Below are 25951 nucleotides of genomic sequence, written 5' to 3' on the forward strand. Positions count from 1 at the left end.
TAACAATACTTTAACAAATAGAAAATGTGAAAAGTGGATGTGTTAGATTATTAATTGCAAAGTTAATTAAAATTAGAAATGAAATATTTTTTATTTTTGTGTATATGTAATTGAAAATTATATTATGACATCTCTTTCATTTAAAAATATTTTATTTTCATTAAGTTAAATAAAAAAGAAAAATATAAACAAAATGATATTTACTTAAAGTTACAATCTATTCCTTTTTCATCTTAAAAAGGAAACAAGTTGCCTTGTGCTGTTGGCAAAGTTACAATCTCTTAAATTTTTACTAATAATATAAAAGTTTTTTCAAATTTTTTATAATATCTTATATCATCTATTATTTATATTAATATTTATTGACTCTAATAAAAACAATATAGATAAATAACAAATGGTTTTAGAACAGTGTGAAAATTCTATACCATAAGTATCAAACATTTTTATCCCAAATTCAATCATTCTTTTTTTAGTAAATATTTCAATGACAAACTATTGAAAAGTTAAATACAATTGTTAAATACATTAGTGATTTATATATTAAGTGAAAACTAAGAGAATGTTTTGGATATCTATACATATTTTTAAATGTGAATATTTTTTTTCGTAGTGTATCTCCAATTTATATGCAATGAACTATTTATTTCGAAGTTCGTGGTTGCTCATTCAAATAAATGTCACTTAAATAAATTAAATCATTATTATATTGAAATTTAGTGAAGTCTTATACCACTAAAACGACATCTTGTTAGTTATATAAGAAAATATGAGTAAGAATATGATTCACTATTTTATATATAGATTATTATTAATCTAAATAAATATATGATATTTACTTATTTAGATCTAAAGAGGAGAAAAAATCATATAAAGTTATAAACCTATTCAAACAAGTGAATAAGAATTTAAGAACTCCATCTGTCACCGTTTTTCTCTCTCTTAATTCACAAGTTGTCCCCACGGCCACCCCATTAAAAAAAAGCGCCGAAGTGTGGTGCCTTATGTAATTGTTTGTGCATATCTTTTGCTCATACCTTGCTTCACTTAACAACCAAATCATCATTAATATTATGAAAAAAGAACATGAGAGCAATCAGTGGCCACCTACTCTTAATCATCAACGATAGAACCACCAAAATTCTTTGCTTGTTTACACAGCAAACAAACCCACCTGAACTCTGATATGATCCAATTCAAATCTTCAGCTATGTCCACTCACACAGACTCTTCTCCCATTCCTTCCATTACCACACTACCACTCAACCTCCACTTCAATCTTCATCATGTTCTTCCTCTACTATTACTACTTTTTATTCTTATACAGTTTCCACCGCCGGCAACCGCACAGTTACCAAACACACTGACACCTCCTCCACCTGACAATACTATTTCCAATGTCCAGTTCAATAAATCTATGGTCATGGCCCTCGTGATCCTGGTCGTTGTGTTCGTACTATTGGGTTTCGTTTCTGTCTACACTCGCCAGTGCACAGAGCGAAGAATGAGAGGAAGACACGACCTTTCGATCCCAATTATCGGAAGTAACCACCGGCCACGTGGCCTAGACCGGGAGATAATTGAAACCTTCCCAACCTTCATATACTCCACCGTGAAGAGCCTCAAGATAGGAATGGCCACGCTAGAATGCGCCGTGTGCTTAAACGAGTTTCAAGACGATGAAAAACTGCGTTTGATCCCAGTTTGTAACCACGTGTTTCACGCTGAATGCATCGATGCTTGGTTAGTTAATCACTCCACATGCCCTGTTTGTCGCGCCAACCTTGTTTCCACACCAAGCGAAGTTGTTCCCTTTATGACGATTCAACTTCCGGATCAAACCGACCCGGAACCGGACCCGGTCCACGTTGATGAATTCAGTGGAAGACAAGGTACAGTGATGAAGGAGTCTCCGAAGTTGAGTAATAACAATTCGGTTAATCAGAACCGTCCACGTAGATCAAGGTCAACTGGGTTTAGATTCACGAATTTGCTTCCACGCTCTCACTCGCTGGTTCAACGCGGTGAGAATTTGGAGAGGTTCACGTTGAGGTTGCCGGAGGAGGTGAGGAATCAATTGGTGACGTCAACGCTTAGCCGCACGAAGAGTTTAGGCGTAGCTTTCACACCCGAGAGTAGTGAGAGGAGGGGTTATAGGACACGAAGTGTTGGCAGTGGCTGTGGGAGGAACAATCTCGAGCGGTTGGACCAGTCGGATCGGAGAATGTTTCGTTGGATGAGTAGAGCGGGTTCCAACATATCAAAGAAGGTTACTGAGTTTAATAAAGATGACGTGGGAGAACGATCATCGGACCGGCTATTTTCTGGAAAGGAAAATGATATGTGAACTTGGCTTTTAAGTTAGGTGGATAGAGGTGGTGAGATAATTGCTTTTATACATTTTATTCTTATTTTGTACAATTTATTAGATTATGTTTTAGTTAATCAGTGAATGAGTGGATAGTATAAAAATATGGCGAGATAATTGTTTTGCTTTCATTTCACACAGGGTATTGTTATTTTTACGATAAAAGGTTTCATACAGTTGTGTATTTTTCCTTTTTAATTCTTTTTTAAAATCCCTTTTTAATTCTTTTTAAGATATCCATTTGCAGTTTTAGAAGAATTTTGGTTGCCAAGTGTTGCAGAGAGGGAGATGGAGATCACAAGTCCAAACATATCACATGTCTCAAATAATATTTCATTTCATGTCTTAAAACAATAAGATTGCTTCATCTTATTACCTTTTGCTTTTAAATTTTTATTTTATCCACGTGTTAATATATGATTGACTTGTGACATAAAATGGGATACAATTGAAGACAAGTGATCTCCATACGTAATGATGTATTTACTTTGTGTGTCAATGACATGAAGGTTTTCTAGTGTTTTAGTGTCATGGCTTGTATAATTTCCATGAGTTAATTAGGTCTAACGGAAATGAGTATGTTTTACCTATACTAGATGCAGAAAGAGTCTTCATAAGACGAGACAAGGCATATACATCATCTAACTCTTCATCAAAACCATTACTAGAGTCCTCCCAAATCATGTGTCTGCTGCACCCTATTTATATGAGAGTTCATTATCTAACAACTCGAGTGTAGGGAGTATCATGGTGCTATCTTGTTCTTCAAGTTTAAGCAAAATCCCAAATTAGATGACCCGAAGTCACCCTAAGACAATCTTTAAGCTCATATCCCACATGTTCGGCTTTTAATTGAGCCTCATGATAAGGGCATTGGAGTTGCCCCTTAGATAGTACTACCCTTTGAGTTGGGTTCTCAACTCAATAATAACAACATCTGAAGTCTAAAGGACTTGTTATGATGGATTCACTTGGAAAATGGAGATTTCTAAAAGTGAGTATAACATTCATTGAAACTTGTGGCTACTACAAGAGATTCACAAGTTGATGGAACATAATTGATCGACCTCCCTCTTGTGAACATGGTAAAATAAAGTCAATTTTGAAGAGAGAGATAAATTGGGAAGGTTTTGGTCGATGTATTAATGGGATATTTCAAAATCAATAAGCAATAAAGGAAATAATCCAATAACTATTTGAATAGTGCCTAGTAAAATGAGGGAGGAGATGTGAGAATTACTTCCAACATGTCTCATTTATAAAAATATATTATATGAGGCGAAAGACTTACATTTGATCGATGACGAAGTGATATATTTTAGTCAATAACAACATAAAATAAGTTATTATTTCATTCTGATATAATATTAATGTATCATTTCAAAACTAATTAAAAGAATGAGGTGAGCCAGCTGTACTTACTTCCTAATAGGATGAACCTTCGGTATATGTACATAATACAAAAAGAAATTTAAAATTTGTTTATTACTTAGAATTTTATATTCTCCTTTTTGTGTCAAAATTTATTAATTAAATTATTTTAATTAGTTTTATTTAATAAATTTGATAGCCTAATGTATGGGATTTCTATTTAATAGGTTTTGAGGATGATAAGTACATACTATCATATCCTTGTAACTGAAGAATTTATTCATAGAATTTTTTACTTGTAAATTATAAGACAAACAACTTTATTATTACATTAAGACACATCCAAATACTTAATGTCATAGAAATAACCTATTCCCTTATAAAGATGGGGCTACATATATATATACTATTCTCAAATTTCACTATAGTATAATACAGTAAACCGCCCTTTTGAAGATGTCATGCATTTAGACAAAGCGAATCACCAATTTTAATTACAATCAATTCATCAATAATTATTAAAGTTTCTCCATTGTATTTTTTATAGGAAAAAATAGGATTCATGAGATAATAAAGTCTTAGATTACAAAAAATCTATTTACCCTACTTAAATAGTCTTATAATTATTATGTTATAAGAAAAATATGTAGTCAACTAGTCTTAAAACAATAACATTATTAATACAAATAGTTTGAAGTCTATTATTTACGAACGGACCATATTTGAGATCTAAAGCCATTGTTTTAGCGATCTTATGATTGGCCCACTCTTGCACAAATGGTGTGTTTTTACTAGACAATAGTTAATCTCACTTTAAATTCTTGTAGGGGTTAATACTTTATCCTAACATGACAATAATGAATTTAAAAGAGTAAATTGTAGTGGAAAATTATGGATTGGAGAACTAATTATCTTATTTTTCTAATGTACACTTGCCTCAGAGATTAACATGTATAAATACGTGTTGATTGTTTTCATAGATTTAAGTCACTAAGTATGATATGATGAATGATATCATTACAATTAATTAACGAATTTGCAAATCGCCTTAGTTTAACTCCATACCCTTCACATAAGTTAACACAAAGGTAAACAAAAATCATCATTTTGGATTAAAGGTAAATATAAAGGTGCAATTATATTTTGGTTTTAGTAGATCTCTAATTCAATTTTATACTTGGAGTGCTATTATTATTGTTGTTTTGTTAGATTGGATTTTAGTGGATCTCTTTTGAACCATGTAATATTTTTATCATCTCATTTTCGAGAATTGTATATTTATTTTTTCCTATTTGTAATTTTTGTTCTTTTTAATAAAATTTTCACTTAACAAAAAAAATAACTATTTTAACAATAGTCTCAAACACGTGTAGACAAAGATGTGAGCACTCAAGCTTTTCTGCATGAGTATGCTTATCAATAAATAAATTGTTTTCAAATAATGTTGTACTCTATTTCTTACAGCCCTAAATAAATCTATAGCATCTACCTTTGTCATTAAAAATATTGTCCCATGCCTTAAAAAAAATTGTGTCATGTTGATGTTAATTTTTTTGCAAAAGTACCTGATCATGTTTGTCTTTCCCTTTTCATGCATCTTGGCTTTCTATTGTTGGAATTTCTGACAATTTATGGGTCACAGATATAATTCTATAATTGTGTTATGGCCATTATGTAATTAGCCAAAATATAAAATGATCTTAAGTAATTAATTTGGTGGCTAAGGGCATATGTGTCATGAAATAATAATAAGTGTAGATACCTTCAGGCAATTTCTGATTTGATGAAGGGACTGAATCAGAATTATTGCAACTAAAGTAGTAACCACTACGGGGTTACTTTTATGGGTTATGGTCCCCATTTGTAGAGCAACAGGTTTTCAAGTGTAAAGGTGGAGGAGAATAAGGTAGGATGAGAATAGTGTTATCCAGGATAGGATAACACTATCCACTCATCCATAAGGGCTTATAAGGCATAAGGATAAGCCTCCTCCAACTAACCTCAACATAACACTTTTCAGAAACTAAGGTATTCTCTCATTCCCCTCTAGAGAGAACTAAAGGAAAACCATTCGGCGCTCTATCATCTGGAAGATCATCTCACCCTCATACCTTCGAGATTCCGGAAATGGCTCAACAAGGTATGTTCTTCTTCTTCAACATGAACTCTTTTGGGGTTTCTTCGGTCTGGACCATGGATGTTCCATTCAGGTGTATGTATGGGCATACACATTAGGTTGTGGGAACAAAGCCATGGTCATAAGGACTTCCGCATTCACTCTAAGGATTTCGGATGGAGAAGGAATTTCTCCAACAACAAAATCATAGTGTCGAAAAACTTCATTTTATGATCCAGACGACCAAAAATTGTAAATACATTTAAAAACTGATGAGTTAATAGGTTGAATTTTGGCATTTATTAGTATTACACATATCAATATAATCAAAACTATTGTATTCATTTTCATCACCTAATACTATTAAGTTTAAGAATATTTGTTTCAACTTAATAACTGATTGAATTTAATTATAAATATTTTTACTTGGAATTAAACTAAAAAAGTCATTTATTTGTTCAATAATTTCAAGTTGATGCAAATATTGTCCTTGGTTATAAAAACTCTTCCTTTTTAGCAATCTTGTAGATTTGGATAAGTACTTTGAACTATGACATCTATTTGGTTATCAAAATTAACAAATGTATATGTCATTAGGTAGGGAATGACGTAGTTATGAGAATTGTAAAGAAAAAATAAATAATATAATTTAACTAATACAGACAAATGTTATTATATTTTTTGTGCTAACGATAATGTACAATTACTATAGTTTATTATAATATTTTAAAATTGTATCATTGTCTTGATTATATGTCTTTATCCATACAATTTTTATTCAATAATATTTTAATGATCTGCAAGGAATGATAAATTACATATAAAATGATTAAATAATATTAATTGAGAATGTTTTAAGATCTATTTAAACGTGTAATTACTACATATTTCATTTACTATATTTAAAATATATTTTCAAAGTTTCATAACAACTTTAATACATAATTTTAAAGTAGAAACTAAATCATCACAATTAAGAGGAGGGATCCACTTATTCTCCATCCTAGCCATCAATTCTAGGGAAATCCAATGGTTTGAATTAGTGAGTAGATCTAAATCATTAGTTATCCATAAAATAAATGGCTAAGATGAGGAGTAGTGTAAAAAACTTACTCTTGGAGTAAGTAGGTCCACATCCATAATTAATGACCCAAATTCCTTAATTATAGGAAAGGAAACATTTAGGAATAATCAACTTTTCTTCTAATTAATATTAAAAATAATTATTTTATGGATCCACTTATTCTCCATCCTAGCCATCAATTCTAGGGAAATCCAATGGTTTGAATTAGTGAGTAGATCTAAATCATTAGTTATCCATAAAATAAATGGCTAAGATGAGCAGTAGTGTAAAAAACTTACTCTTGGAGTAAGTAGGTCCACATCCATAATTAATGACCCAAATTCCTTAATTATAGGAAAGGAAACATTTAGAAATAATCATCTTTTCTTCTAATTAATATTAAAAATAATTATTTTTATGAAGTCAATTAAATATCAATTGATCTCATTATTAATTAATTCTAATATCATATTTCATTCTATTAATAATAAGATTGGATATCTGATATTAAAGTTTGTAAAAATAATTAAATGAGAATGTTTTAAAATATTTTTAAATAATTAGTATTAAAAATTGTTATTTTTAATAAATAAATTCATTGTCTATCATTTTTTATGTCGGACTAAATAACAACAAATTTCCTTATTAATTATAATATGGTAACACATTCTTTCATTTAATAATAAAAATAGATTCCTACAATTTAAGTTTTAAAAAATAATTAAATGATATTAATTGAGACATTTAAAGATCTATTTAAATTTGTAATTACTCCATATTTCATTTACTATTTTTAAAATATTTTTTAAAAGTGCATTGCAAATTCTTCTCTTTGCATGTTTCGTACAAATTTTTCTGAGCGCCCCCCTGCTCCTTTGAAACCCCTAGATGGTAGGAAGTTTCAGCCATCTTTGGTAAGCGATGGGATTTCCTTTAGGGACAAAGTTCTTGAAAAGCAACAACCACCACGATCAGTGGTCAAGAGGGACTTAGTGGCTGATAAACTCATGACTATTGCATATGAAGAAGGTAATCCTTTGGTTCCTCATATCTCTCTGGATAAGGAGGTATTTGAAGAACTTTGTTCCCCTTGGAGGGATGCCATAGTCATCACTCTAGTTGGAAAATCACTCAGCTATAATGTGTTCAAAGATCGGTTACAAAGGATTTGGAAGCTTCAGGGAGGTTTTGATGTGGTTGATGTTGATCACGGTTTCTACTATGTCAAATTTGACTTGTAGGCGGACAAAGAAACAGTAATTAGAGGTGGTCCTTGGATGTTATTTGACCACTATGTGGCAGTAGCGTGCTGGACGCCGGAGTTTGTTGCTCCAATGGCTAAAGTAAATCGTACCCTGGTTTGGATTCGTTTTCCCGATCTGAATATGGTGTACTATGATGAAAGTTTCCTTCTAAGCTTAGCGTCGTGTGTTGGTAGACCTGTGAAGGTGGACACAAACACGTTAAGGGCTGCCCGTGGATGATATTATAGGGTTTGTGTCGAGATTGATCTCACTAAACCGGTGGTTGGAAGGTACAATTTGAGAGGGCATTTCTACAAAGTTATGTATGAGGGATTGCATGTGATTTTCAAGACTTGTGGTTTGTTATGGCCATGTTACAAGAAATTGCTCTAGCAAACCAACAGTTGCACCATCTCAAGAAACCAGTGCAATGGAAGAGCAGTTACGAAATATTGTTGGGGAGCCGGTCCTTGTTGATCATCCTTCTATCCCTTCTACCGTTACAAATTCATTGGAGAATTATGGGGAGTGGCTAACGTTTACAAGAAAGAAGAGACTTCCAAACAAAAATATTTCAACCACTTTCAAAGACCCTAAGGAAAGGGACCATCAGAATCCTTTGGCTAAAAATGTTAGTGTTTTCAATGAAAATGTTTCTGACTCTCCTTCTTTGTCTAAGGTGGTCCACGGTATTAAAAAGAACAACAACCAGAAAAGAATGAGGCTAGATATGGGGGGTGGAAGTTTCATCAAACCCCATTCACATTCTTCCCAAAACGGCAGTGATAAAGTGCATTCATTGGCTTCCTCAAAATCTGTTACTATTCCTTCATTCACGTTTGGGGAAATGCAGAAAAGTTGGGGTCCACCAGTTAATGCTAATAATACCAATAATGATGATTTAATGCGCAGGGATGATACTCATTTGGTACATGTTAATCCGATTTCAATTGAGGCACAAATTAGGGAGAACGGAGAACGATTTATTGCTAGTTAATAAGGTGGTTCATGCATCTAATAAGGCTTTGGTTGAAAAGGAACATGTCTTGGCTTTGGAATTACACTCGGCAGCAGATGGTTCTTGCATGGAAGTTCCTGCCAATGCTAATACACCCTTTCAACCTCTTATTGAAGCATCTACACGTCATACTCTTGGTAAGCTTAATGAAATTAATGAAACCATGCATGGAGGTGCTCAACGTGTTTATGGTGGAGAGGTTAATGTTTCCTTGCATGGACCAACTAATATAATGCAATGTGGTGAAAATTCTAGTGTGATCAATGACCCCCTAGATGCTCATGAATCTAGCATGGAATGCTAATGTTGGGTTTTTTTTCCTACTCGTTTTTATGATTGAGTTTCAGAATTTTAATATAATCTCTTGGAATGTTCGTGGTGCTATTAGTAGCAATGGTCTCCGTCATGTAAGGGAGTTGATTAGAAAATATCAACCCTCAGTTTTCATTGTCTTGGAAACTCATTGTCAGTTTAGGGACGCTGAAGGTTTCTGGAATGGCCTTGGTTTTAAAGCTGGTGGAATTGTTGAAGCTTTTGGTCATGCAGGTGGTATTTGGGTTCTCATTGTTGTGAGTAGCTTGGTTACATGTACAGTTATTGATGTGTTCCATCAGGCCATTTCGGTCAAATTTGAGTCTTCTGGTTGAGAGTGGATATGTACTGCGGTTTATGCTAGTCCTTCCCTTTTGATTTGTGAGTTGCTTTGGGAACACGTTCTTACGCTCTGTAGGGTGGTGTCCCTCCCTTGGTTGGTGCTTGGTGACTTTAATGAAATTATTCTTCCTTCAGAAGTGAGAGGTGGTAATTTCATTCTCCCTAGGGCGACTAAATTTTCTCAGGTCTTGGGTTCTTGCGGTTTATTAGACTTGGGAGCGATTGGCAGTAGATTTACTTGGTTCAGACGTGAGCAAGGTGGGAGGAATGTCTCTAAGCGTCTTGACCGAGCTCTTGTTGATACTAATTGGCGCACGGTTTTCTCGGAAGCCTATGTTGAGAACCTACCTAAATTACATTTTGATCACTGTCCTATTCTTATCAGATGTAGTGATGATGGTACGCCTATTTCATGTCGCCCTTTCCGCTTTCAGGCTGCTTGGTCAACCCATGCTGATTTTGAGGATGTTGTTCGCCAAGCTTGGTCTTTGGTGGATAGTGATGTGACTGGTGGTCTGAATAAGGTAAAAAAAGATGCTATTTCTTTTAATAAAAACATATTTGGCAATATTTTCAGGAGGAAAAGGAGACTTGAAGCTAGAATTAGAGAGATTCAACTGAGTTTGGAAACTTGTGATAGCCATGCTCTTATTAATCTAGAGGCTCAGTTGAGGCGAGATTATAATAAAGCTTTGAGGCAGGAGGAAATGTTGTGGTTTCAGAAGTCCAGATAAAAATGGGTGCGTTTCGGGGACAGAAACACTAAGTTCTTTCATACGCAGACTATTGTTAGAAGGAAGCGGAATAAAATTCATGGCCTTTTCCTTGGGGATGGTAGTTGGTCTAGTGATCCTGTTAAGCTGAGAGATGAGGCTAATTGCTACTTCCAAACCATTTTCTGTGGTTTGAGTTCAAGCAATCTGGATAGTTGTAATGTGTTGACTCCGACATTGTCCGTTGTTGGGGTTGATCAATTGATTGCTCCTGTTACTTTTGATGAGGTCTACAGGCAGATTATGTCTATGCACTCTTTCAAAGCTCCTGGTATTGATGGCTTTCAACCCTACTTTTTTAAGAAATATTGGTCGATTGTGGGCAATGACATTTGGAAGATTGTTAAAGATGCTTTCCATAATGGCTTTATGGATCCTCGGCTACTGGATACTCTTGTGGTTCTCATTCCTAAAGTCGCATCTCCTACTTCTCTAAAAGATTTGCGTCCTATTAGTCTCTGTAATGTGGCTTATAAGGTGGTTACAAAGGTTCTGGTTAGTAGATTACGTCCTTATCTGAGTGATCTTATTGGACCTTTGCAGAGTAGCTTTATTCTAGGTCGGGGGACTGCTGATAATGTCATTCTTGCTCAGGAAGTTTGCATTATATTCATAAATCCAAGCAGAAAAAGAGTGTTTTGGCTTTTAAGGTTGATTTGGAAAAGGCTTATGATAGGGTCAATTGGGACTTCCTTGAGCACACGCTGGCTGACTTTGGCATTCCTGCTTCTATTATGAAGATGGTCATGTGGTGTGTTAGAAATGGAAGTATGTCTCTTCTTTGGAATGGCTCTCGCTTGGACACATTCACCCCAACTAGGGGCCTCCGACAAGGTGATCCTATGTCCCCTTACTTGTTTGTTCTGTGTATGGAGAAGTTATCCATGGAGAAGTTATCTCTTTTAATTCAACAAAAAGTTGATTTGGGTTTGTGGCAACCGATCAAACTTTCAAGAGGTGGCCCCCCAATATCCCATCTTTTGTTTGCAGATGATGTCCTTCTCTTTTGTAAAGCTACTAATACTCAGGTGAATTTGCTTTCCTCTATGCTGGATGACTTTTGTCAGGCCTCTGGTATGAAAGTTAATGTTGAGAAGTCGAAGTTTATTTACTCCAAATTTGTTTCCAGCGTCAGGAAGCGTAGTTTCATGTTTATTTGTGGGATGCGGATAGTCTCTAACTTAGGGAACTATCTGGGAATTCCGTTGGTTCAGGGTAGGGTTCGGTCTGTTATCTTTAACCCGCTTATTGAGAAGATCCAGAGGCGCATGAGTTCGTGGAAATCTAATCTTCTTAATAAGGCAGGGAGACTATGTCTTGCTAAATCTGTTACAACCGCTATCCCTATTTATACCATGCAAAGCATATGGCTTCCTCAGAATGTTTGTCATGAAATGGATAAGATGACTAGAAATTTTATTTGGGGTGGAGATCCTAGTAATAGGAGTCTGAATTTGGTGAATTGGGAGATTATTACCAGAAATAAAAAAGATGGTGGTTTGGGAATTCGTGATACTCGCACAGCTAATGTCTCTCTACTTGGTAAGTTGGCTTGGGATTTGCTCCATTTTGCCTCCTATCCACTGGTGTCGCCCAGAGAGTGGTTGGGTTAAGCTAAATGTTGACGGCAGCTGTAGCTTGAGTTTGCTGCTAACAAGTACTCTTCGTCTCCTGTCTGGAAGGGTATTGTTAAAGCAACTAATATGTTGAGAAGCGGTTTCAGACTTCATCTTGGCGATGGTGATCTTTCGCTTTGGTATGATAATTGGTCAGGTTTGGGTTTGCTTTGCTCTATGGTTGTCTATGTCCATATTTCCGATACTCAGCTGACTGTGAAGGATCTTTGGAAAGACTCTACTTGGGATTTCAGTTTGCTCTACACTGTAATTCTTGTTCATGTGAAAGAGGCTATTGTGCAACTTATCATACCTTCTTCCTATGGTCCTAATAACGCTTGGTCTTGGGATGATAGTGCTTCTGGATCTTATACAACTAATTCAGGCTACTGGTGGCTTAAGAGCAATGAGGTTTTGGGTTCCTTACAGTCAAATTGGACTTGGCTTTGGCGGATGCATGTACCTGAAAAGGTAAAGTTTCTTTGTTGGTTATGTATGCATGAATCTTTGCCAACTAATTATCTTCGTTTCAAAAGGAATATGTCTATTTCGTCAACATGTAATCGGTGTAATTTTCATACTGAGGATCTTCTGCACACTCTCCGATATTGTGGGCACTCTTCTTCTCCTTGGCATCGTTTGGGATTTTCCGAGGTTTCCTTTTGGAATAATGACTCTTGCTTGTCTTGGTTAGAGACAAATGCTAAACGCAATAATGGCCGCCTCTTTTTAGCCGGTGTTTGGTGGTCTTGGAGGTGGGAGAGGGGGTGGTGTTATTCGCAGCGATGGTGGGATTTGGATCTTTGGCTTCTCTACTACTTTTGGCATAGGATCTTCAATTCTAGCGGAGCTGCTGGCTATTGAGTTTGGGTTAAAGCTTGTTTGGAATTTGGGGTATCGGAAGGTAATCTTGGAGAGCGATTGTCTTGAGGCTATCCACTTCATTACGGGAAGAGTCCAAGTTCGTTTGGACAGATTGGCAGGAATTATTCTCAGTATTAGTGACATGCTCGAGAGAAATTGGGAGGTTAGAACCTATCATATCTTCAGAGAAGGGAATTCGGTGGCAGACTTTCTGGCTAAGCTCAGCCTTGGATCTCTTGAGACTTCTAGAATTTGGGACTCTCCTCCTACAGAAGTTCTGTCTCTCTTGGAGTTGGATATTGTCTCTTTGACTTAGTTTTCTTTCCGCTCTTTTTGAGTTTTTATTTCCGAAGCACCAAAAAAAAATAACAACTTTAAAACATAATTTCAAAGTAGAAACAAAATCATCGTTATTTTTTATTTTTGATTGGAAATTGTTAGTATGTAAATATTTGTTGTAGACGATAGTCGAACCTTAAATCTTCTTAACTCCACCCCTAACAATCAAACCACTTTGTAACTCATTTTTTATTGTTTTCAATTTGCTATGAGTGAGGCTCGAAATCACAACCTCATCCACCACATTTCTTAAACTCTTTCACCTTAACCATCAAATCATCTTATGATTCCCAAACATCGTTATTATCGTTATTATGACTCCAAATTCCTTAATTCGTTATTAATGTCCCAAATTCCTTAATGAAATAGGAGTGACCATTTCCTTCAATCATAGTGACATTAATGGCACACTCCTGGTTCCCATGAGAATTGATAATAGAATTATTATGAGAATTATAGTTATTGTTATTAATGTTAATAATATCCTCATTGGTAACATGTTTTTGGTTACCTAGATTTTTTTACCTATGGGTCGCCTTAAAATTAGGCATTAAAGCTGAAACTGAATTATTCTCTTGGCCAAAACGGATTAACATCTCCCAATTTAATTTTATTAATATTGACATATTGTTTCTTAGAAATCTTCTTATTTATAGTAACAGTCAACCAATTTCCATAAACCTATAATGACTCTTGAACAAAATACTTGCCATTTTTTTGCTCACCCATTTAATTAAGATATACTACCCCAATTGTAACGAACGTAATAGTTTCCACTTTTCCACCATATTCATCCGCCATTATTAATCTAATTAATCTAATCATATACTCACAATTGATTTCTTATTTTTAAATATGATTGCTTTTTATATTTAAATAATACAATGATAGTAAGTATTATATATTCAAAAAATAAGAATCTCATTCGTTATATTATTTAAGGATGGATTCATTAGTGTCATTAATAGGTAATAAATTGTTCTAGTAACAAATATATATTAAAAAACTGTTATAATAATTTATTTCATAATGAGAATTGCATAAAATTGAGAAATCGCAAATAATTTAAACGAATTATAAATATAAAAATTACGATATTATTCTTGTCCATATATGGAAATGCCAAAAATTCAGAACAATTTTACATTAAAAATGAATTACGACAAACACATAATTAAAATAAAGACATTATTTTTCTACACTCATATAGTAATGATAACCTCTAATTATTATATTCTAGGAGGTGTGTTTTTTCTTCTACAAATGGTGACACAAATAATATGATCAATCCATAATTCTTGTACACTCACATAGTAATTGCAATCTCTAATAATTATATTCGAGGAGGTGAGTTTTCTCTTGTGCAAATGTTGACACAAATACCATGACCAATCCATATTTCAGCTGAGAAAAATATACACATTGGGGGAAAAATTAACATACATTATTGAGAAAAAACAATCATGATGCAAAAATTTATATGATGAAAAAATTATATTTATCAACAAAAGAAAAATTGAAAGAGTATACAAAGAAAATATTGAAAGAGTATAAAATAAAATTATACCCCGTGAGTGCGTTTGAGAGTTGAAGATGTCAGATTTGTTGAACAAAATATGTGATGAAACTAAACACATTGGGAGAAAATTTAATATACATCATTGACAAAAAACGATTATGATGCAAAAATTTATATGATGACGAAATTATATCTATCAACAAAAGAAACATTGAAAGAGTCTACAAAGAAATTAAAAATTGGAAAAGTATATAATATATCTATCAACAAAGACAATAATTGAAAGAGTAGAAAATCATTGAGTGAGTTTGAGAGTAGGAGATGATAGATTTGTTAAATAAAATATGTTAAATTTATATGATGGATAAATTATAACTACCACAAATGAAGAAAAAATTGAAAGAGTATAAAAATAAAATCATATATGTGAGATGGTTTTGAGAGTTGATGATGATAAATTTGTTGATCACAATTTGAGAAATAGTATAAAGTATATCTATTGACTACCAACAAAGACATAAATTAAAAGAATAGAAAATCATACATGTGAAATGAAAAATTGAAATAGTATAAAATATATCTACCAACAAAGACAGTAATTAAAAGAATGTGAAATCATAATTATGAGTGAGTTTGAGTGTCGAAGATGATAGATTTATTGAATAAAATATGTGAAATTTATATGATGAAGAAATTATATCTATCATAAATGAAAAAAAATTGAAAGAGTATAAAAATAAAATCATACCTCTGGGTTGGTTTGAGAGTTGAAGATCATAAATTTGTTGAGCACAATTTGAGAAATAGTATAAAGTATATTTACCAACAAAGACAGAAATTAAAAGAATAGAAAATTTGTGAGAAGAATAGAAAATCATAGCTATGAGTGAATTTGAGAGTTGAAGATGGTAGATGTATTGAGAAAGGAAGAGACACCCTAACAAAATAACAACCGGGACAAATGTGAGAAAAAAAATGCAAAACATTTTGTCCCTCCTTTATTATTTAGTTAATGAGTTATTATGTTCAGATTTTTTAAACAAATAACAAATGGTAGTTTTGATCTTGTGCGTAAGGTTGTGTAGTAAGAGATAAACAACTTTTGGAGGGAAAACTTTGTATGAGGTGTTGACATGCGTCCCTAGCTAATGTAGCAAGAGTAAATTTTGCATGAGGTGTTGACATGTGTCCCTAACTGATATGGCAAACGTTTTTTTGTTAGATAGTAAATAGAAGAGAACATTTAATATGGATGCATGTGACTTTTTAACTGATCGTATGATTAATAAGTAACTTTTAATCATAATCATCAATATATGATTGTATGGCTCAAATTTCATCTGTTGATCAAATGCCTCCCACTTTGGTAAATGTTATCCTATAATATCCAATGGGTTTGAAATTTGTCATCTTAGCTTGTTTATCTTGTATACTTTATTTTGCTCATCAAGTAGGGGTTTAAAGAGTTGAAGGGATCTATCATTCAAATGGCTTCATGTCATGGATACATTATTTCCCCTATTGATGAGAATATCTTAATGTAATTAATTAACATTATTGATGAAATTTTGCTAGTTGAAGTTAAAGAGAAGCCCCACAACAATTTAGTGGATACATTGATGGTTGTGGCTTCAGTAATATATCTTTTGTCCCATAATATGTGTTACTTCATTTGTTATGACCTATGATTGGTCAGAAAAATATTTAATAATTAAAATTTTAACTTCAATGCATGTTTCATTCATATCGATAACAACACATGGAATGACACACATTGTGGAACAAAAGATATAATCTTGTAGATGGGTGTTATGCCTCTTTTGTAGAAGATACCAAGTTCATTGCTTTGGGTTACTTTGCATTCATGGCAATTGAAAACTTGCATAAAAATCATTTTTGAGAGAGAATATTGCCATGAAATGAATTTCTCTCAAATACCATGCTCTCAGGTACTTTGACTCTCCGAGAATGGGAGAGGGGTACTTTTATAAAATATTTAATTCAAAAAAAAAATCTATACCTTTGAATTTTTTTTTTTCTATGTCATAATTCTACCTATGCACTATCCTCTCCCCCAATGGAGAGGAGCCAAACTCATTAAAGTATGCCTTTCAGATTACACTCAATGGTAAAAGGATCAAGTTTCAATATACATTTCCATATTAGTGAAATATTTGTCATAGACAATAAAGATACAATAGAAATGAGTTAATAACAAATTTTGGGAGCACTTCTATTTTGGCACCAAACAAGTAAGTAAAGTTGGACCAAAGAACTTCACTCAACATTCACAACCTGTTGATCTTTGTTGTCTTCCACCACCACCCATATCGATTGAATCAGGCAGGTACCTAACATAAAATTCAACATACACAATACTTAAGTCTTACGATTATTAAAATGTAAATCATTACTCTTCAATGTAAATCATTACTCTTCAATTGTCCCTAGTACATATCATATTGAATACTTCGGTTTTTATAGATATCCTTCTTGTAAATACATTTCTTTCCATTATTTTATGGATATTTTGGTTATGTATATGTTATGTTATCTATATGTGGTATAAGTCAGACTCATCTTCAATATTGGAGATGAAAATGTGTTTTTTTTGGTAAAATTGTCTTTTAATTATAAATGAGGGGATACAAGTGTTATTTTCTTTATTATTTCATGGTATTCTTCTCTCTGGGTATCGGAGAAGAGTCTAATTATGTATGGTCTTTGTGCTTCCTAGATGACAGTGTTTTAGAATCACTTACTAGTCACAACATTGTGGTTGCGGTGACCGCCTTAACCACAATTACGTTGTGACATCAAATTACAATGATGCAGTCGTATTACGCCGCATTGGACAACATTTGGGCTGCATCGAACCATATCAAATTTAAAAATATATTTTTTAATTAAAAAATAATTCACTCCATAATAGTCTTAATCCACATTGCAACAGTTACAATGACCACAATCACAACAACTTCAATCACAATCATAATTGCGATTGCAATTTAAAAAACTGATAGATAATATGCTTAAAAAAGCTTTGAATTGAAGCATACTTACATTTCTTCTTCAGGCTCATTCTTGAGTGCATTTTTTGCTATACATTGGAAGGCAGCTTCAACATTAAACCCTTCTTTTGCAGAGGTTTCAAAGTATGGAATGTTTCCCTTGGAAGCACACCATGCTTTTGCTTTCTTCTTTGAAATCTGCAAAAGAAGATATTGTAATGGGGGTAGTCAATTAAAAAAAAAAAAAAATGAATTATGAATCATAGTAATTGCAATCTCTAATAATTATATTCGAGGAGGTGAGTTTTCTCTTGTGCAAATGTTGACACAAATACCATGACCAATCCATATTTCAGCTGAGAAAAATATACACATTGGGGGAAAAATTAACATACATTATTGAGAAAAAACAATCATGATGCAAAAATTTATATGATGAAAAAATTATATTTATCAACAAAAGAAAAATTGAAAGAGTATACAAAGAAAATATTGAAAGAGTATAAAATAAAATTATACCCCGTGAGTGCGTTTGAGAGTTGAAGATGTCAGATTTGTTGAACAAAATATGTGATGAAACTAAACACATTGGGAGAAAATTTAATATACATCATTGACAAAAAACGATTATGATGCAAAAATTTATATGATGACGAAATTATATCTATCAACAAAAGAAACATTGAAAGAGTCTACAAAGAAATTAAAAATTGGAAAAGTATATAATATATCTATCAACAAAGACAATAATTGAAAGAGTAGAAAATCATTGAGTGAGTTTGAGAGTAGGAGATGATAGATTTGTTAAATAAAATATGTTAAATTTATATGATGGATAAATTATAACTACCACAAATGAAGAAAAAATTGAAAGAGTATAAAAATAAAATCATATATGTGAGATGGTTTTGAGAGTTGATGATGATAAATTTGTTGATCACAATTTGAGAAATAGTATAAAGTATATCTATTGACTACCAACAAAGACATAAATTAAAAGAATAGAAAATCATACATGTGAAATGAAAAATTGAAATAGTATAAAATATATCTACCAACAAAGACAGTAATTAAAAGAATGTGAAATCATAATTATGAGTGAGTTTGAGTGTCGAAGATGATAGATTTATTGAATAAAATATGTGAAATTTATATGATGAAGAAATTATATCTATCATAAATGAAAAAAAATTGAAAGAGTATAAAAATAAAATCATACCTCTGGGTTGGTTTGAGAGTTGAAGATCATAAATTTGTTGAGCACAATTTGAGAAATAGTATAAAGTATATTTACCAACAAAGACAGAAATTAAAAGAATAGAAAATTTGTGAGAAGAATAGAAAATCATAGCTATGAGTGAATTTGAGAGTTGAAGATGGTAGATGTATTGAGAAAGGAAGAGACACCCTAACAAAATAACAACCGGGACAAATGTGAGAAAAAAAATGCAAAACATTTTGTCCCTCCTTTATTATTTAGTTAATGAGTTATTATGTTCAGATTTTTTAAACAAATAACAAATGGTAGTTTTGATCTTGTGCGTAAGGTTGTGTAGTAAGAGATAAACAACTTTTGGAGGGAAAACTTTGTATGAGGTGTTGACATGCGTCCCTAGCTAATGTAGCAAGAGTAAATTTTGCATGAGGTGTTGACATGTGTCCCTAACTGATATGGCAAACGTTTTTTTGTTAGATAGTAAATAGAAGAGAACATTTAATATGGATGCATGTGACTTTTTAACTGATCGTATGATTAATAAGTAACTTTTAATCATAATCATCAATATATGATTGTATGGCTCAAATTTCATCTGTTGATCAAATGCCTCCCACTTTGGTAAATGTTATCCTATAATATCCAATGGGTTTGAAATTTGTCATCTTAGCTTGTTTATCTTGTATACTTTATTTTGCTCATCAAGTAGGGGTTTAAAGAGTTGAAGGGATCTATCATTCAAATGGCTTCATGTCATGGATACATTATTTCCCCTATTGATGAGAATATCTTAATGTAATTAATTAACATTATTGATGAAATTTTGCTAGTTGAAGTTAAAGAGAAGCCCCACAACAATTTAGTGGATACATTGATGGTTGTGGCTTCAGTAATATATCTTTTGTCCCATAATATGTGTTACTTCATTTGTTATGACCTATGATTGGTCAGAAAAATATTTAATAATTAAAATTTTAACTTCAATGCATGTTTCATTCATATCGATAACAACACATGGAATGACACACATTGTGGAACAAAAGATATAATCTTGTAGATGGGTGTTATGCCTCTTTTGTAGAAGATACCAAGTTCATTGCTTTGGGTTACTTTGCATTCATGGCAATTGAAAACTTGCATAAAAATCATTTTTGAGAGAGAATATTGCCATGAAATGAATTTCTCTCAAATACCATGCTCTCAGGTACTTTGACTCTCCGAGAATGGGAGAGGGGTACTTTTATAAAATATTTAATTCAAAAAAAAAATCTATACCTTTGAATTTTTTTTTTTCTATGTCATAATTCTACCTATGCACTATCCTCTCCCCCAATGGAGAGGAGCCAAACTCATTAAAGTATGCCTTTCAGATTACACTCAATGGTAAAAGGATCAAGTTTCAATATACATTTCCATATTAGTGAAATATTTGTCATAGACAATAAAGATACAATAGAAATGAGTTAATAACAAATTTTGGGAGCACTTCTATTTTGGCACCAAACAAGTAAGTAAAGTTGGACCAAAGAACTTCACTCAACATTCACAACCTGTTGATCTTTGTTGTCTTCCACCACCACCCATATCGATTGAATCAGGCAGGTACCTAACATAAAATTCAACATACACAATACTTAAGTCTTACGATTATTAAAATGTAAATCATTACTCTTCAATGTAAATCATTACTCTTCAATTGTCCCTAGTACATATCATATTGAATACTTCGGTTTTTATAGATATCCTTCTTGTAAATACATTTCTTTCCATTATTTTATGGATATTTTGGTTATGTATATGTTATGTTATCTATATGTGGTATAAGTCAGACTCATCTTCAATATTGGAGATGAAAATGTGTTTTTTTTGGTAAAATTGTCTTTTAATTATAAATGAGGGGATACAAGTGTTATTTTCTTTATTATTTCATGGTATTCTTCTCTCTGGGTATCGGAGAAGAGTCTAATTATGTATGGTCTTTGTGCTTCCTAGATGACAGTGTTTTAGAATCACTTACTAGTCACAACATTGTGGTTGCGGTGACCGCCTTAACCACAATTACGTTGTGACATCAAATTACAATGATGCAGTCGTATTACGCCGCATTGGACAACATTTGGGCTGCATCGAACCATATCAAATTTAAAAATATATTTTTTAATTAAAAAATAATTCACTCCATAATAGTCTTAATCCACATTGCAACAGTTACAATGACCACAATCACAACAACTTCAATCACAATCATAATTGCGATTGCAATTTAAAAAACTGATAGATAATATGCTTAAAAAAGCTTTGAATTGAAGCATACTTACATTTCTTCTTCAGGCTCATTCTTGAGTGCATTTTTTGCTATACATTGGAAGGCAGCTTCAACATTAAACCCTTCTTTTGCAGAGGTTTCAAAGTATGGAATGTTTCCCTTGGAAGCACACCATGCTTTTGCTTTCTTCTTTGAAATCTGCAAAAGAAGATATTGTAATGGAGGTAGTCAATTCAAAAAAAAAAAAAATGAATGATGAATAATATATTGATCGTACATAATTTCTTATACTGACAATGCATATATATTATACTTTACGAGAGAAAAAAGAGTGAAGGGATAAAAGTAACTTACAACTCGACTATTACCACCATCAACATCTACTTTGTTTCCCAAGACAACAAATGGAAAGTTTTCAGGGTCAGATGGACTAGCCTGAAAATCAAATAATTTCCAAGAGTTTCTCATTGTTCTTTGGGGAAAAAAGAGTAAAATCAATATAGCACAAAGCCAAAGAATGGTGAAAAGAAAAAAGTCACCTGAATAAGAAATTCTTCTCGCCAATGATTAAGGTTTTCAAAAGATTTGAGGACATTTACATCATAAACAAGGACACAACAATCTGCACCTCGGTAGAAAGCAACTCCAAGACTCTGAAACCGCTCTTGACCAGCAGTGTCCCAAATCTACACATATGAAAAGAAAGTATTTTAAATTGTGGTTAAGATTACTGTGACTAAGGTCGTTCAATGCAGAATGTGGCCATTGTGGAGTGAAATTTTTATCATTAAAAAATGTTTTTAAATTTAATATAGTTGCAGCTAAGGTAGTTAAAATCGAGATGGAAAACTGGATCAGTAGAAGATGGAATCGGAAGGCTCGTCGATTTCATTAATCCTACGCTCCAACATAATGATTTTAGTCGACTCTATGGAGATCGAGCACGTACTAAGATCAAGCATGGGCTACCTCTTGGAGATCGTAAAGTCATATGATCCCACGAGTGGGATTGCGATTTTAACTACCATAGTTGTAGCTCAATGCGAACACATCATAATGATTCATTGTTACGTCATAGTTACGAGTGATGTGGTTGCACCGCAACTGCTATGTTACGGTCGCTAAGTGATGTAATCCACAATTTAGTACAATGGGTAATAAGAACTAAATTTTAGATGATTAATCTCTCTTGCATATAATTTAAAAAAGGTGTTGGAATACAAACCATACAATGAAACTCATGGCCAAAAGAAAAAACAACCAAACATTGATCTATTATATAATTCAAAGTGTGTCAAGCATTTGCCCAACCATCATCATATAGACATTAACTTCACTACAAAAAATGCATTGAAATAATGTTGGAAGATACTACATTATATTCTATACAATGTACTTTCTCTCACCTGCAAAGTGAACAACCTATCTTCAAACTGAACCTCCTTGGTAAGAAAATCAGCACCAATAGTAGCCTTATATTGATTACTAAACTTATGATTCACATACCTAATTAAATTCAAGGAGAGGAAATAAGAATCATGATAATACAAATAAAATAAAGAATGAAAGAAAGAAAAGAACCAAGTTTCATGCATACTGGTTCATCAATGATGTTTTACCAACCCTGCCAAAACAAATCCAAACAAAGTTCCAATTAGAAATTTTGGTGAATAACTCAATCAACAATTGGATGGAATTATCATCATAAGCTTTCAAACATTGGTATCATATGTATGATATGGATCTAACCTTCTAAAACTTCAAATCTATTGATCTTACTCGTGTCTGACTTAATTACATTCAACACCTATTTGTTTCAAAAATTACACCGATCTTCATTAAGATCTGTTATTGTTATGTTAATAATGATAATGTTGAAATTAACCTAAACTCCAAATCTATAGATCTAACTCATGTTCTAAAACTTCAAATCTATTGATATAACACATGTATTTAATTACATCCAACTTTCAAAAATTACACCCATTTTTATTGAGATTTATGTTATTGTTACCTAAATAATGGTGATATTGAAATTAACCTAAACTTCAAATATATGGATCTAACACATGTTTAAAAACTTCAAATTTATTGATTTAACTTAATTATATCTAAACCCCTTTGTTTCAAACATTAGACCAATCTTCATTGAGAATTATGTTATTGTTACCTTAATAACGGGATGTTGAAATTAACCTAAACTCCCCTCTAGGTAACACTTTATCATGCTTACAAGATTCTAAACATGGTCATTAATCATTTCCATTATCTTCCCTCTAATATTTAACATCTCATGAATTTTAAATCAAACACCATATACAATATCAAAATCCCATCAACTTTTTTTCTTAAATTAAAGATTGAAAATTTCAATAATCCATTGATACCCATTAATTTCTGGGATAAAATTCAGAATAAAAATATTGAAATAAAGAAAAGGAAACACACCCACTATCTCCAAGGATTATGACCTTTAATAACATGCGGCGACGAGAAGCCATTGATTAAGACAATAATAAGTGGAATCTTGTTTTGCTCATAAATATGAATAATTTGTTTTCAGCCAAAATTTGGAACCCGTATTTTGTTATGTGTTTTGTGAAGTGCTGTTCCCGCGGTAAAATTTCCTAAACATATGGAGAACACATTTGTTAATTATAGAATGAAACAAATTTTATGCATGTAGAGAGAGATTTTAGTTAATTATTTGCACATCAAAATAGTTTGTAATAAATTTAAATTATCATTTTAGTTCCCACTTTTAAAAATGACTCATCTTACTCCATTTGTTTCCGTTTTCCGCAGACGTTGACATACATAGTGTTTCTATGCTGGAAAATCTTTACCCAATCACCAAAACGATATTATTTTGGTCAGAAATTGTTTTAAAAAACTAAAGGTATACAAAATAAACTCGTTCGTTTTATGTCATCCTCTTCCATCTTTATCAAATCAAATTGAGTTTGGCAGCATTTTGAAGTATTGATAAAATGCAATAATGACAAAACCATTGAATAACTACCATTTTCAAATTGCATTTAGTGATTAGTGCATTTTGTCAATAATTTAAAATATTATCCAAATTAATTTGATTCTTTAATTAATGAAATAGAGACTAATATAGTATTTGTGGAAATCTTCAAGGACTAAATGTGTGTTTTAATTTATTTTTAATAATTATTAATGAAACAATATTCTTTAGGTGACTGGGTAAAGATTTTGTAGTGTGAAAACCCCATGTATGTACATGTGTGCATAAAACATGCCATGTCATCTATTATATATGGTTATAGATGCAAGTTGACGAAAGAACTAATGTGAGTCATTGTTTTCAAAAGTGATAACTGAAATGGTAATTTAAATTTATTAGACACTAATTTGGTGTGCACGAAAATCATAAAGGATCCAAAGGAGTCTTTACTCTTAGATAGATAAGGCATTGTTGTATGTTTGCTTCATCTTTCTCTCTACTCTACCGCTTCCTCTCATTATGTTTTGTCTATTACACTATACAAAAATTCATATTTAACAATGCTCATTAAACAACGTGTGTATTGAACATTGTTAAATGTTAGGCGAAAGGGAATCAATAGTGTTCGGTGAAGCAAACACTGTTAAATGTGATAGGTCGATATACAATCAATTGCGTCCAATGAAATATATATTGTTGTTTTTATGATGTAGAGATTCAACAATACATAGTGAAGGGAACATTGTTGGTAGTCACATAATCAACATCACTTTTTGTAATGAGCATTTTTTAATGATGTGTTTTGAATATTGGTGTTTCGTGTCACTTAGCTACAGAACCGATGCATTTGAACATATTATTAATTCTATTAAATATTAATTTCAAATTCCTACAATCTAGTATCAAATATTTTTATACAAATACTGACATAAAGTAAATAATGATACAAATACTAAAGAGTGATATAAATTGTAACACCACAAATTTTACTACCTTGAAAATATATGTTTTTATTAATATTTTTATTAATTATATTTTCGAAAATGAATTTCTGGGAATTTTCGGTAAAGAATTAGACGAAACTCTAGTTGAGTTTTAGTCTTATAATTCTATTTCCAACTTCATGGTAAACTTTCATGATTTTCGGAGACAGTCGGTTTCGGACCGCTGTCGGGGCCGAAACTCACCCGGTACAGCTCAAAAAGTGGTTTTTGAGTTCTGTAACTCGGAATCAAATTCCGATCGCGCCGTTGGCTTCGTAATCACATTTAGAGTCAAGATAGACCCAGGGTTGGTCCATAACTATTTTCTAACATATTTTCACTCGGAATGCCGAAATTCAAAGTTCCAACCGTAAAGTAAAATCGGACGATCATTTTTGGCTACTCGAGCATGGTTTTAATCACGCCGTTTCACCGAAGTCGTCGCATCGCATGTGTTACTTCACAAAATCTACCTACTAAATCTTATAGATTTACTACCACCAAATCCCCTAAATCACTCACTTAACCCATGATTCACTCACCCTCTTGGATTTGCTAG

The 25951-nt window shown here is 32.5% G+C and overlaps 2 protein-coding genes and 1 long non-coding RNA gene across 3 annotated transcripts; 1 reads left to right on the plus strand and 2 right to left on the minus strand.

Moving 5' to 3' along the window:
- Positions 1 to 920: 920 nt before the first annotated feature.
- Positions 921 to 2520, plus strand: LOC109338910 (RING-H2 finger protein ATL11-like). Its single transcript, XM_019576260.1, has one exon. It carries the CDS (start codon positions 1187 to 1189, stop codon positions 2345 to 2347), a length of 1161 nt encoding a protein of 386 aa, XP_019431805.1. The 5' UTR covers positions 921 to 1186; the 3' UTR covers positions 2348 to 2520.
- Positions 2521 to 17067: 14547 nt separating this feature from the next.
- LOC109338912 lies at positions 17068 to 18155 on the minus strand. Its single transcript, XR_002106605.1, has 2 exons — positions 18009 to 18155; positions 17068 to 17296 (listed from the first exon to the last, which is right to left on the minus strand). It is a non-coding gene; the product is annotated as an uncharacterized LOC109338912 (long non-coding RNA).
- A 2394-nt stretch (positions 18156 to 20549) lies between these two features.
- Positions 20550 to 24069, minus strand: LOC109338911 (ras-related protein Rab7). Its single transcript, XM_019576261.1, has 7 exons — positions 23887 to 24069; positions 23036 to 23062; positions 22845 to 22944; positions 21978 to 22124; positions 21793 to 21873; positions 21491 to 21636; positions 20550 to 20778 (listed from the first exon to the last, which is right to left on the minus strand). The coding sequence occupies exons 1-7, from the start codon at positions 23937 to 23939 to the stop codon at positions 20709 to 20711; spliced, it is 624 nt and encodes a 207-aa protein (XP_019431806.1). The 5' UTR covers positions 23940 to 24069; the 3' UTR covers positions 20550 to 20708.
- Between the last annotated feature and the right edge of the window lie 1882 nt (positions 24070 to 25951).

This window comes from Lupinus angustifolius, unplaced genomic scaffold (assembly GCF_001865875.1).
Source record: "Lupinus angustifolius cultivar Tanjil unplaced genomic scaffold, LupAngTanjil_v1.0 Scaffold_48_78, whole genome shotgun sequence".
NCBI lineage: Eukaryota > Viridiplantae > Streptophyta > Magnoliopsida > Fabales > Fabaceae > Lupinus > Lupinus angustifolius.

Bases quoted from the DNA above. Each gene is read 5' to 3' on its own strand.
- LOC109338910 (XM_019576260.1), top strand. From the start codon at position 1,187: ATGATCCAATTCAAATCTTCAGCTATGTCCACTCACACAGACTCTTCT.
- LOC109338911 (XM_019576261.1), bottom strand. From the start codon at position 23,939: ATGGCTTCTCGTCGCCGCATGTTATTAAAGGTCATAATCCTTGGAGAT. The intron at 22,945-23,035 runs GTATGCATGAAA...GAATTTAATTAG, and splicing joins AAAACATCATTGATGAACCA to GTATGTGAATCATAAGTTTA. The intron at 20,779-21,490 runs GTAAGTATGCTT...ATTTTATGTTAG, and splicing joins AATGAGCCTGAAGAAGAAAT to GTACCTGCCTGATTCAATCG.